The following is a 14,127-nucleotide window of genomic DNA, read 5'->3' on the forward strand; positions in this document are numbered from 1 at the left end:
GAGATTCTTGAGGAAATGTGTCTTGGATTAGGAAAAAGAAAAGCAGTAGCCAGGAGATAATTAACACAATAAACAGAAATTTTTAATTCTTTATAAGAAGGAGCCAAAGGGTCACAGAATGGATTAAAAAGATTTTTAGAAAAACAGGAAGGGGCTTCAACTGCACAACCTCAAATCTTGTCACTATGGAATATCAGAAGAGAACAAGGTTTTCTTGATAATCTAATCCTGCCAACCCCACACTTAACAAATGTTCCATATCTAGCACAGCCCATAGTCAATACAGGTGGTGTATGATCCCTGAAAGTGTGTAAGCCAAATAGGCCTGAATTTGAAATTAGGCTCATTTCCAGCATAGCCTAAGGGAACTCACTAAGCCTCTCCCTTCTTTTTTAAACATTGCCTTATTGTTTTTATTATTATTCCTTAAAAGTTATAGGAGGGAAGGGAGCTGGGAAAAGGGGCAAAATAGGTGAAGGGGACAAAGAGATACAAACTATTAGGTATAAAGTAAGTTATAAGGATATGGTGTACAGCACAGAGAATATAGTCATTTTATAATAACTTTGTATAGAGTATAATCCATAAAAATATCAAATTACTATGAATTTGAGTTGAGCTATTTCAAATCCTAAAAGATGATGCTGTGAAAGTGCTGCACTCAATATGCCAGCAAATTTGGAAACTTCAGCAGTGGCCACAGGACTGGAAAAGGTCTGTTTTCATTCCAATCCCAAAGAAAGGCAGTGCCAAAGAATGTTCAAACTGTAGCACAACTGCACGCATCTCACATGCTAGCAAGGTAATGCTCAAAATCCTCCAAGCTAGGCTTCAATAGTACGTGAACCAAAAACTTCGAGATGTTCAAGCTGGATTAAGAAAAGGCAGAGGAACCAGAGATCAAATTGCCATCCATTGGATTATAGAAAAAGCAAGAGAACTCCAGAAAAACATCCACTTCTTCATTGACCACACTAAAGCCTTTGACTACATGGATCACAACAAACTGTAGAAAATTCTTCAGAAGATGGGAATACCAGACCATCTTACCTGCCTCCTGAGAAACCTGTATGCAGGTCAAGAAGCAACAGTTAAAACTAGACATGGAACAATGGACTGAATCAACAATGGGAAAGGAGTACGTCAAAGCTGTATGTTGTCACCCTGCTTATTTAACTTATATGCCGAGTACATCATGTGAAATGCCAGGCTGTATGAAGCACAAGCTGGAATCAAGATTGCTGGGAGAAATATCAGCAACCTCAGATATGCAGATGATACTACTTTAATGGCAGAAAGTTAAGAGGAACTAATGAGCCTCTTGATGAAGGTCAAAGAAGAGAGTGAAAAAGCTGGCTTAAAACTCAACATTCAAAAAATGAAGATCATGGCATCCGGTCCCATCACTTCATGGCAAATAGATGGGGAAAAGTGGAAACAGTGATAGGGAATGCTCAATGAATGCAGTGAGGGAATGATTCCTGTAAAGCAATGGATTATAAGGGCATCCAAAGACCCAGATGGATATTCTCTGGGCAAAGCAGAGATAGATCCCAAAAACTTAAGTGCTCTTAGTGACCTGGTAAGAATCAAGCATCTTTTCATTTAACTTTCTGAGTACTTAATATGACATTCAGCCTAGGAATTTATCATTATTGGGTGTTGATTAGAAGACAATGTCCTGGGATTGTACTCAGACCCTCCAAATACAAAACTATTTCAAGCTCTAATAGCTGAGTCAAGTGAAAGCTGTAGTTTTTTCCTCCTTTCATGGACTTAAGAATTTCTTTCTTTTTAGCTAAAATGTTTCTCTTGTCTATCAACAAGGTAAAAAATAATGTGCTGTGTAAAAGCACATATGCAAAATACACTATCAATGGAATAACAATAATCAGGGCAAAGGGATGACAGTGATGAGCATTTAGAGAGTGCTTTACGTAGTGAAGGGCTTCTTGGTAGCTCAGCTGGTAAAAATCTGCCTGCAATGCAGGAGACCCCAGTTCAATTCCTGGATTGGGAAGATCCACTGGAGAAGTGATAGGATACCCACTCCAGTATTCTTGGGCTTTCCTTGTGGCTTAGCTGGTAAAGAATCCGCCTACAATGTGGGAGATCTCGGTTCAACCCCTGGGTTGGGAAGATCCCCTGGAGAAGGGAAAGGCTATCCACTTGAGTATTCTGGTCTGGAGAATTACATAGACTATACAGTCCATGGGGTCTCAAAGAGTTAGACACAACTGAGAGATTTTCAGTTTCACTTACTTAGTGAAGAGTGTTAACAAACATCACTTTTTTCAATATTAGAAGACACTGCCTGCAAGTAAAGGGCGAAAATAGTATAGCGTTTATATTTAGAAAGAAAAAAATCCTAAATCTATTTCAGTCATTTACTTTCTCCTGGAGGAGGAAATGGCAATACTCCAGTATTCTTGCCAGTGAAATCCCATGGATAGAGGAGGCTGGTGGGCCTCTGGGGTCCATGGGGTCCAAAGGATTGTAAAGAATTGGACACGGCTGAGCAACCAAGCACCCACCCAGCCATGGAAATTTTAAATTATCCCCCAACAGGCTGCATTTCTTTTGAGGACACATTGGCTAATGTATACACATCCCTGGAATAGTTAATAATACAAAGTAAAAGCTGAGAAAAGGAAAAATAATAAATGAAAAGCAAAAATAAATGTCTTCTTTGACAGATATCTGGTCAATGTCTTTCTATCTATCTTCTATCTACCGAGACTGAAAAAGTCACAGATTTCTGGAGACCTCAGCTGCCTTGCAAAGATGATCCCTTCCCAGTCCTTCAATAACATCTCCTTCTTCCAGCCACCTGCTTTCCTGATGATTGGCATCCCTGGGCTGGAGGCCATTCATGGCTGGATCTCCATCCCCTTCTCCTCCATGTACACTGTGGCCCTCGCTGGAAACTGCCTGATCCTCTTGGCTGTGAGGAGGACCCCCAGCCTGCACCAGCCCATGTACTACTTCCTGTCCATGCTGGCCCTCACCGACGTGGGCCTCACCTTGGCCACAATGCCCAGCACGCTGGCTGTGCTCTGGTTTGATCATAGGCTCATCAGCTTCAATGCCTGTCTAGTCCAGATGTTCTTCCTCCACTACTTCTCCATAGTGGAGTCCTCGGTGCTCCTGGCCATGTCATTTGACCATTTTGTGGCCATCTCCAACCCCCTGCGCTATGCCTCTGTCCTCACAAACAATGTCATCATCAGGATTGGAGTGGGCATTGTGGCTCGTGCTACCCTGTCGCTCTTCCCAGTGCCTTTCCTGCTTAAACGTCTGAACTTCTGCCCTAATAAGACCATTTTGTCCCATTCATTCTGCTTCCATCCTGACGTGATGAGAAGAGCCTGTGCTGACATCACCATAAACATCCTCTATGGGCTCTATGTGGTTGTGTCCACTGCAGGCATAGATTCCCTGCTCATCGTCCTGTCCTACACTTTCATTCTGTGCACGGTCCTGGGTCTGGCCTCTCCCAGGGAGCGTATCCGGGCCCTCAACACTTGTGTTTCTCATATTTTAGCTGTTCTGGTTTTCTTCATCCCAGTCATAGGTGTGTCCATGATCCACCGTTTTGGGAGACACCTTCCCCCCATAGTACACGCCCTTGTTGCCTATGTGTACCTGGGGGTGCCCCCTGTGCTCAACCCTGTCATCTACAGTGTCAAGTCCAAGCCCATCAGGGAGGCCATGCTCTGGGTGCTGAGAAGGAAGTGCCAGAGTTGATGATGCCAGATGCCTACAAGATTGGGGGCCTTGAAGAAAGTTTGGCAAATCAAAATTTCAACTCCTGGATAGATCAAGTCCCACCATAGCACTGTTTGGGGCATCTGGGAAAAGAGATGATTGATAATCATGGGAAACTTTCATTTATTTATTTATTTTCTCATTATTTCACACACATTTTTTCAATGCTAACTCTTTTCTGGTCCTATGCTAAGTAGAAGGAATAGAGAAATGATTTACAAATGGTCTTTCCCTTCAAACATCTCACCTTTGAATATACATAAAAATTACACATAGAAAAATGTTTAAGTAAGTGTACATGCTCAGCTGTGTCTGACTCTGCAACCCTGTGGACTATAGCCTACCAGGCGCAGTGGTAAAGAATCTTCCTGCCAATGTAGGAGACATGGGTTCAACCCATAGATTGGGAAGATCCCCTAGAAAAGGATGGCAACCCACGCCAGTATTCTTACCTGGAGAATCCCATGGACAGAGGAACCCAGTTTGTCATAGATTTTCTTCCCAAGGAACAAGTGTCTTTTAATTCTGTGGCTGCGGTCACCATCTGCAGTGATTTTGGAGCCCAAGAAAATAAAGTGTGCCCCAATTTTCATTTTTGCCCCATCTATTTTCCATGAAGTTATGGGACAGGATTCCATGATCTAAGTTTTTTTAATGCTGAGTTTTAAACCAGCTTTCTGCCATTAGGGTGGTGCCATCTGCATATCTGAGATTGTTGATATTTCTCCCAACAATCTTGGTTCCAGCTTGTGATTCATCTGGCCCAGCATTTTGCATGATGTACTCTTCACAGAAGTTGAATAAGCAGAGTGATAATACATAGCCTTGATGTACTCCTTTCCCAATTTGGAACCAGTCCATTGATCCATGTTCAGTTCTGTTTCTTCTTGACCTACATACACGTTTCTAAGGAGGCAGGTAAGGTGGTCTGATAGTCCCTCTCAAAACTGACATCCTGTTATGCACCTGACAAATGGGTCAAATGATTATTTTCAAGTGTATAAGCGCTCTCTCTAAAACCCGAGGAAGACTAATAGGTTCTGTGCCTCTTTGGAGGAAGTAGAAAGAACAAGGTGAAGTAATTTTCCCTTTACCTTGGAGAGGGTAGGCTGACAGGACACAGAACTTCACTGATGTGTCTGGCTGCCTAATATTTGAGCACTTTTTCTCCCACTATATGATGTGCAAATGTCTTTTTTTATATATAATTATTTTAATGATGGCCTTAGCCTATGGATAACCAGAATTGCGGTTGGACCAGCCCTTGGGGTTCTTATTTTTTTTTCAAGATTTTTTAAAGGTTTTTTTGAATTTGTTACAATATTGTTTCTGTTTTATGCTTTGGCATTTTTGGCCACAATGCAAGTGAGATCTTAGCTCCCCAACCAGGGATGGAACCCACACCCCCTACATTGGAAGGTAAAGTCTTAACCATTGGACCACTAGGGAAGTCCCCTGTGTACATATGTTTTATGAGGATATTCAGAGGACTTACCACTTTCTGGCCTCTTCTCCAAAACCTTGGCCAGTGATCTTAATATCCATGTCCAAATATCATGCTCCTTCAGTTCTTGAAAATTCTTTTGGTGAAAAGCATTTTTCCTTCTGTGACATAGGCATTCCTTTTTTCCTCATGACCTACTTCTGAGTGTTCAGTTTAGTTATTGGTCACAAGTAATGTCATCTCTGTGTTGGCTAACTCTGCCTCTTTCCAGCAAAGAGAAAGGTATTCATTTTAAAATGATGTGTACAGCATAGATGGGCCCCTGAAGCATCAAAACCCGTTGAAAGCATGTTTTACAGAGGGCTGGGGTAGATTACCAGAGAGTCTCTACATTCCAGAGAGTTCTAATGGCTCTTGTCTCTGATTGACCAGGGTTTCCGTTTCTCCTGAAAGCTCCCTTCAGCCTCCTCCATCTTTCTTACCCTCTCATCACGTGTTCCCATCCCAGGGGTGAAGCACAACAGAAAAAACTTTCTCTGTGACCTAAAGCCTGATATCCCTAGAGATGGGCTGCATTCCCCTGAAGCAGCATAAAAGGGGAGTGTCTTGGCTGCAGAGTCTTCCCGAGTTTATGTAAGAAGTGGCACAAAAAAGCAGCCTGGGGAAGCAGCCAGGGTAAGTAGCCAGGGCCCAGTCTCAGAGCCTTCTCTATGTCCAGAGTCCTGGAGGACACTTCTGTTACCTCCCTTCCTCCTCCTTCAAAATAAGAGTCAATTGAGACAAGTGACAGAAGGCAGAGGTAGCAGAGAAATATGGAGACAGGAGTACTGAGTACCCTCAGTGGCAGTTTCATATTCTGTATAAGGGAAAGATCAAGGATAATCTTGTCCTGTGGCTCCTGGATTAGCTCAGAGAAGGCCTCAAAATCCCAAGCTCTGTTTCTAAGACTGATGTCCATATTGGTGATCCAGAGTGGTAATGGTTAAGGGTACCAAAATCTCTTCTGGGCTACCATTCTAGAAAAATAGAAAGATGCATGCTTGGCAACACACAAGCATAGTATGCAAATTACTCTGGTGACTTTCATTCATTCACTTGTTCATAACAGCAACCAAATTCCCAAGATATACCATACATTGTGCTGAGTAGAGCCTTATGAATATAAATCAGAATTGCTGCTCTTGGGAGGCTCAAGCTAGCTGAGAGGAGACAGAAATCAGAAATCACCAGGTAAATGACTGAATGATTGGACGGGGTTTCTAAGAGATGTGAATGAAGAAACAGAAGGGAGGAAAAAAATGGCTGGGCATGTGGAGGGTTGTTTAGCTAAAACAAAAGTTTAGGAGCATGAGAACCTTAAAGGAAGGAGAATCAGAGGGGAAAAAAAACAACAAAAGGAAAAAGTGGGAAAGTGCAAAACATCTATTTTAGGAACACTGGGTCTTGCAATCATAGAATGCCAAAATTAGAAAGACAGATAATCTGTCTCGGTTCCTGAGGAAATTGAGGATCACAAGGAGAAACTGACAGATTTTTAGTAAGCCTGGTACCAAGTGCAGTCTGTGGCAAACAGTGCAGTTTATTTGTAACAACAAGGTATTATGTGACAAACAGAATTAAGATTAGATCATTCAATGCTGTATCCTCACTAGAAACTTGACTTCTCCAAGCATCAGTGCCTTCATTGATATATATGGGAAAAGTTAGTTATATCCCACCATGTGGCTTCAGAGTGGAGGGAATTCATTGTTCATGGTAACTTGACTAATTTCTAATCTGTGCAATACATAACCAGCACAACTCAATGATATAGCAGCATAACTCTAATTCTCTACATTAAAATAAATTGGAATGCATTGTATCTGCTGTATGCTGTGTGATGGTGTTACTCCACCAATTACAAAGCATGGAGACAGAACCGAGGGTCTCTGCTCCTGTGCTTGCCCCAGGGATTCTGAAGCCCTGAAGGGATGTACACCCAAGTGACAGTACAGAGCTCCAGCCAAAGGCACTGGTGGACTGGCCTAGAAAATGATTAAGAAGTTCAGTGGTGTAGGGATACACCAATTTCAGTGTGGAAAGGAAAAGTAGGAAAATTGAACTGATTGAAGTAGCTTGAGAAATCTGCCAGGAGAGGAGGTGGCTGGGAGCCAGCACAGGAGATCCCACCCATGACAAGGTCCTGCAGAGGAGACCTGACAGGCAAGGCAGATCAGGACTCCAGGGACTCCCTGGACCTACGCAAGCATCTACCCCGAAACCAAAGTCTGTCTGTCTACTGTTTACTATATTATGCCTTTCACCAACTCTTCTGACATTAACAGGAGGCTATCCCCAACCACCTTTCTCTGAAGAAAATCAACTTAGGGTTCTAGTTATAAGTCTCCTGGGCTTGAAAGGAGTATTTCAATTCTAACCTCTCTGTTAGCATTTTAGCTTGCTTGGCAGGTTTGTCCATACTCTTGCAACTAACGCACATGATGGTTCACAACTTCCCAAACATGAGAGGCACAGGAAGCCTAAAGCATTCTAAAAGTCCTAATGGGCATAGAGCCCTTTGAGGCATGAGAAATTATTAGATAATACTGGTGAAGGGCTTCATTGTTGAGCCAATGTTTGCTGCCAAGTTTCCTTATCCCTTACCCATTGTGTGCCTGGGAGTATATTACTTAATATAGTTAGAATGTAGAAAAACAAGTAGTAGCCTTGACAATAGCAACATAAGACCTTTGAGTTAATAAGTTCTTCCTTTGTTGTAACCCACTACACCTTTGCTCCATAAGAATGTAACTTTATTTAGTACTTTCTGAGGGTGACACTGATTGGAAAAATAAAGAAAAAACACTTTAAAGGAAAAACAAGTTTTCTGGTTGACCAACCTTTATTAGAAAAAGGTCATAAAATGTTAATAGGCCTTCAGGCCAAAAGATAATGTACATAATACAAGACCCTTGTAAATGGAAAGGTATACAGAGAACATCCTGGTTTCGATAAGGGTTAAACAGATGTATTGTTGAGCTGACTCTACACGCCTCTACATCTTTCATTTCTTTTTTTTTTTTTTTTGCAAGGAAAAATTTCTGTTCTTATTTTTAAATAAATTGTTTAAGGTTTATCAGGATACAAATTCTGAAAGTATAACAGGCATGACTAGTTGTTGAGAATAAAAAAGGGTTAAGTGCTATATAGTCTTATGTTTATTTTGCCTCTTGGGAATATCTTATTTTTAATAGCTAATCAAATTAACTGCAGATTTATTGAAATTTGGTCAGCTTCTATATTTAGAAATATTTATTTGGTAGAAGTGTCAAAAACAATGCTTTTTTTCTATCCAGCATTTGAAAAACAAATACTTTCCATTCTAATTTTCAGTGTTGTTTTAACACTGAAAATTTTCAGAGAACTTAACTATTCCTAATGATCTGTTTATGATGGTGTCTAGGTTGCAGCATGACCTTAACTGACTGTGGGTTTTAGAGTATGTTGGAACCATCTGGATGGTGATGATTTGGGATAAATTTGGTTGTAAGTGATGATCTTTCCCTTTTTAGTACTTGCATATTTTGTGATTGTGAATTTACATGTTTAAATAAAAATTATTATACTGCCTCTATAAAACAGAGGCAGTATATTTTATTTGATGTTCCATACATAAAATCTAGCATACTTTCTATAAGTACAGGTACCTTTTTTTTTTTAGTTTATAATTTAGTTTTTTTTTTAATTTTATTTTATTTTTAAACTTTACATAATTGTATTAGTTTTGCCAAATATCAAAATGAATCCACCACAGGTATACATGTGTTCCCCATCCTGAACCCTCCTCCCTCCTCCCTCCCCATACCATCCCTCTGGGTCGTCCCAGTGCACTAGCCCCAAGCATCCAGTATCATGCATCGAACCTGGACTGGCATCTCGTTTCATACATGATATTTTACATGTTTCAATGCCATTCTCCCAAATCCTCCCACCCTCTCCCTCTCCCACAGAGTCCATAAGACTGTTCTATACATCAGTGTCTCTTTTGCTGTCTAGTACACAGGGTTATGTGTAACTCAGGGTATAAAAGCCCCTTTTAAAAATAAAGCTGCGGATCCCACTTCACCAGAGCTCTGGTCTCTGTCTCTGTCTCTGTCTCTGTCTCTGTCTCTCTCTCTCTTTTTTTTTCAGGCTGACTCCCTGGAGCACAGAGGCTCTCTGAGTTTACTTTTTTGCCCGGGCTTCTAAGACCCAATCGAGAAGGCGCTTTGCATCTTCACCCCATCCAGATGGAGCCTGTGGCCTCCACAAACAGAACAAGTCCCGTGTCAGGGAATTTACTGGCTTTCTGTGTAAACCAAAAAACATCAGCCTCTTTCTCTCTGCCTTATTCTTTCTCTTTATTTTTATTTTTATTTTGACCCCGGACCACCAGGTCCCAATCCATTATAAAACCCATGTCATCTCTTTCTCTCACTGACACCATCCATCCTGAGGGTACCCTAAGATCCTGCTGGGGCTGGACCCCAACAAATTGAACTGATTGAAGTAGCTTGAGAAATCTGCCAGGAGAGGAGGTGGTCATTTAGGTAAGAGAAATGATACCAGCCAAGCATCCACCCTAAGAAACTATAAAAGGAATGATGAGATTATGAACTATTGAATTAGGGACTGAATGATAGGAAGGAGAGCACAGATGTAAGGCATATTGGGCAGCTATAGGAAGTTGATGAAAGGACATCCATTAGCTTTAATTCTAGACAGATTATCCAATAATAAGGTTGTAAGTACACATATGTCTGTGAAGGCCCCCATCACACTTCTCAAAGCAGTATGGATAGACCCAAATACTTGAAATTCATTGTTGACCTTAATTCTTTCTATAAATTCATTTTCAAAAATTTAACAAGACCCTTCATTGGGCATTTCTCTTATGCCCAGTCATCCATGAATCAAACACGTTTTCAATTCTATAATGCTTTAATGCCTAGGATAAGACCTCAACTACCTTCCTCTTTAAATCAGCCCTTTCCCCAATATTTGGAGGATAGTGGAATAGTAGTTTTCTTTTCCTTCCTCTCCTTTCATTGAGTTTACAGACTTGATTATTTATTTTGTCATTTATTTATTCAAACAAGCAAATATTGACTGAAAATCTGCTCTGTTCCAGACACTGCACAATGCAAGAGCTCTGTGTCAGCAAATACAACCATATGGCTGTTGTATTCAGGGCTCTTACAGTCTAGTGAGAGAGAACAAAAGATTTCAAGGAAAGAAGCAATCATAAAATTTTAAAATATGTGGAGTGGTATCAAGGGAACTAAGTATGTGCAGAGTGAGGATAATGGGTTTGGTGTATGGCTCTTGGCACCTACTTAATGAGGGTCAACCCAAATGGTCTCTGAGAAAATTATATTTAAGATCTAAGGACAGAAGAGTGACCCAGGAGAAAGCAAATAGAGGGATAAAGGATGAACAGGAAAGCCCCAAAGTGAAGCAGTAATTTGGCTTTTTTAATAAACTGAAATAAGGTCTGTGTGGTTAAAGAATACTGAGCAAGAGGTTTTCTGTTCTGTGATAAGGGTGGAGAGTTAGGCAGGTGGGGTTGAGAGGGATAAATTGGGAGCTTGGGACTGACATATACACGCTACTATATATGAAATAAATAACTAGTAAGGGCCTGCTCGGAGAAGGCAATGGCACCCCACTCCAGTACTCTTGCCTGGAAAATCCCATGGGTGGAGGAGACTGGTGGGCTCCAGTCAGACACGACTGAGCGACTTCACTTTCACTTTTCACTTTCATGCATTGGAGAAGGAAATGGAAACCCACTCCAGTGTTCTTGCCTGGAGAATCCCAGGGACGGAGAGCCTGGTGGGCTGCCATCTATGGGGTCGCACAGAGTCGGACACGACTGAAGCGACTTAGCAACAGCAGCAGCAAGGGCTTGCTATATAGCACAGGGAACTCTGCTCACTCTGTAATTGTCTATGTGCGAAAGAATCTTAAAAATGAGTATATATATTTATGTGTATAACTAATTCACTTTGCTATACACCTGAAACTAACACAACATTGTAAATCAACTATATCCCAATTAAAAAAAAAAGTTTGAAATGATAGGGGTCAGTATCACCATATTGGAGAAGGCAATGGCACCCCACTTCAATACTCGTGCCTGGAAAATCTCATGGACAGAGGAGCCTGGTAGGCTGCAGTCCATCGGGTCGCTAAGAGTCAGACATGACTGAGCGACTTCACTTTTCACTTTCATGCACTGGAGAAAGAAATGGCAACCCACTCCAATGTTCTTGCCTGGAGAATCCCAGGGACGGTGGAGCCTGGTAGGCTGCCATCTATGGGGTCGCACAGAGTCGGACACGACTGAAGCGACTTAGCAGCAGCAGTATCACCATATAACATCATATCACAAGCATTTTATCAGACTGCACTTAGGAATGACTAAAAGATTTTAAGCAGGGGAGTAGCATAAACAAGCCACTTCTCTGAATCTCAGTTACATTATCCCTAAAGTAGGGATAGTAATCCCTTCAGAGTCTATATCACAAGATAATTGTGAAGATTAAAGGAATAATATACAGAGAAAGGTTTAAAGAAATACATATTACACAATAATAACAAAAATCATGCCTGTGGTGCTTTGCACTTAAGACAGTTTTCAAATACTTTCTCTCATTTGAAGAAGTCGCAGGAAAGAATATTGGATTTGGAGTCAGAGAGACTCAGATTTAATATGAAGGACTACAACACAGGAGCAGTTCACTCAGAGGCCAGCCACTAGAGTTGAGTCTCAGTTTTCTCATCTGTATAATGGGAAGGGGGAGGTGGCCTTGTCCAAAGTCTCTGCTGGTTCTGAGATGGAGAAATTCAGTCAAAAATTCGTATGCACAAATCAATCCATTTATTATACTCAAAATGTTTTGTACAAAAGTCAAAAGCAAGAAAAACATGGCACCTTAGGAATGCCTGGTTTCAGGAAGTGTAAGGCCATCTCCATGGGGGAATAAAGCAGCTAGTCACTCTTTCAGACCCTCTCTCTATCAGACTGCATGAGCTCTCATCCTTGCCTCTCCCTGGATATCTGATTCAATTGTCCTTCTCTCTCTCCAAACAGGCATTCTTCTTATATCCCAATGCACGTAACAATACATCCTCAATTTGGGCAACAAGTAGACAATGATCAGATTCTCTGAATTCTAATCGCTATTTCCCTACAGAGAAATTTCATCAGCTCATACCTGGGCTCAACATTAGGGATGGTAAACTTTTGCAAGATAAAATTATGTCATAGTGACATGACTCATAAGGTCCAATATTGTGGATGAGGGGGAACAGCCTTAAAAAGAAATTTATGACTTTGATAATGAAATGAGAATATCTAGGCAATACATTAGCATAGTACATGAAATATAATAGGGGGTCTCAAAGATTTAAATTGTTATTATCATTAGGTTTTAGACATGTTGGTAAAAAATACAACCAATTACTTGATTGTAGTGGGACTTGATCAGGTATGGGACTTGATTTTTAGAATTCAGATTCAATATTAGATTTTTCTTTACTATCATTCTGGATCCTCTCAGTGCCTGCCCAGATTGAAGAAGTCACATCTTTCTGGAGATCTGATCTGTAAACTAAAGATGCTCTCTTCCTGGTCCTTTGCCAACATCTCCTTCTTCCAGCCACATGCTTTCCTGATGATTGGCATCCTAGGCCTGGAGGCTGTTCATGGCTGGATCTCCATCCTCTTCTCCTCCATGTACACTGCGGCCCTCACTGGAAACTCCCTGATCCTCTTGACTGTGAGGAAGACCCCCAGCCTGCACCAGCCCATGTACTACTTCCTGTCCATGCTGGCCCTCACCGACGTGGGCCTCACCTTGGCCACAATGCCCACCACACTGGCTGTGCTCTGGTTTGACCATCGGCTCATCGGCTTCAATGCCTGTCTAGTCCAGATGTTCTTCCTCCACTCCTTCTCCATGGTGGAGTCCTCGGTGCTCCTGGCCATGTCATTTGACCGCTTTGTGGCCATCTCCAACCCCCTGCACTATGCCTCTATCCTCACAAACAATGTCATCATCAGGATTGGGCTGGCCACTATGGCCCATGCTACTTTGTACCTCTTCGCTGTGCCATTTTTGGTTAAGTGCCTAAACTTCTGCCCTGGCAATAATGTCCTGTCTCACTCATTCTGTTTCCATCCTGACATGATGAGAAGAGCCTGTGCTGACATCAGCATCAATATACGCTATGGGCTCTATGTGGTTGTGTCCACTGGGGGCATAGATTCCCTGCTCATTGTCCTATCCTGCACTCTCATCCTGCACATGGTCCTGAGTCTGGCCTCTCCAAGGGAGCGCATCCAAGCCCTCAACACCTGTGCCTCCCATAACCTGGCTTTCTTTGTCTTCTTTATTCCAGGTGTCACCATGTCCATGATCCATCATTTTGGGAGGCACTTTCCCGCTGTGGTACATGCCCTTGTTTCCTACATGTACCAGTGGTGGCCCCTGCACTCAACCCCGTCATCTATGTGTCAAGTCCAAGCCCATCAGGGAGGCCATGTTCAGGATGCTAAGGGGGAAAGACAGAGGCTGATGTAATTATGACTTGTTACAGAGTCTGGATACCACAAAAGACACTTTCTGTAGCCTCATAGGATCCTGCTACCCTCAGCAAACACTGACAATGAATCTGTGCTCATGCAGTAGGAAGACAATGAGGCTTCTTCATGATACAAATGGACATTCACCACTTACTTTGTACCAGAAGCAGTGCTTAGGAGGAAAGGCTAAGAAATATTTTAATCATTGTCCTTTCTTTCCAGGAGTTCACAATATTGTGCCAGGATAAAGGCATGTAAATACACAATCAGAGTATAGATTTATACATACCATAATAAAATTTAGTGC

The 14,127-nt window shown here is 41.7% G+C and overlaps 1 protein-coding gene and 1 pseudogene across 2 annotated transcripts; both read left to right on the forward strand.

The window, feature by feature from the left end:
• Positions 1 to 456: 456 nt before the first annotated feature.
• LOC147358149 (olfactory receptor 51I2-like) lies at positions 457 to 4,894 on the forward strand. Its single transcript, XM_086340458.1, has one exon. The coding sequence runs from the start codon at positions 2,785 to 2,787 to the stop codon at positions 3,745 to 3,747; it is 963 nt and encodes a 320-aa protein (XP_086196584.1). The 5' UTR covers positions 457 to 2,784; the 3' UTR covers positions 3,748 to 4,894.
• A 4,696-nt stretch (positions 4,895 to 9,590) lies between these two features.
• Positions 9,591 to 13,813, forward strand: LOC147358150 (olfactory receptor 51I2-like; annotated as a pseudogene). The gene has a single exon (XR_015142138.1). The product of XR_015142138.1 is annotated as an olfactory receptor 51I2-like (transcript).
• Positions 13,814 to 14,127: the final 314 nt, after the last annotated feature.

Source organism: Bos grunniens, chromosome 15 (assembly GCF_055505025.1).
Source record: "Bos grunniens cultivar Pamir isolate PY7600 chromosome 15, Bosgru_T2T1.0, whole genome shotgun sequence".
Lineage (NCBI taxonomy): Eukaryota > Metazoa > Chordata > Mammalia > Artiodactyla > Bovidae > Bos > Bos grunniens.

What these genes read in the sequence shown, in the direction of transcription:
- LOC147358149 (XM_086340458.1), top strand. Translation starts at nt 2,785, where the DNA reads ATGATCCCTTCCCAGTCCTTCAATAACATCTCCTTCTTCCAGCCACCT.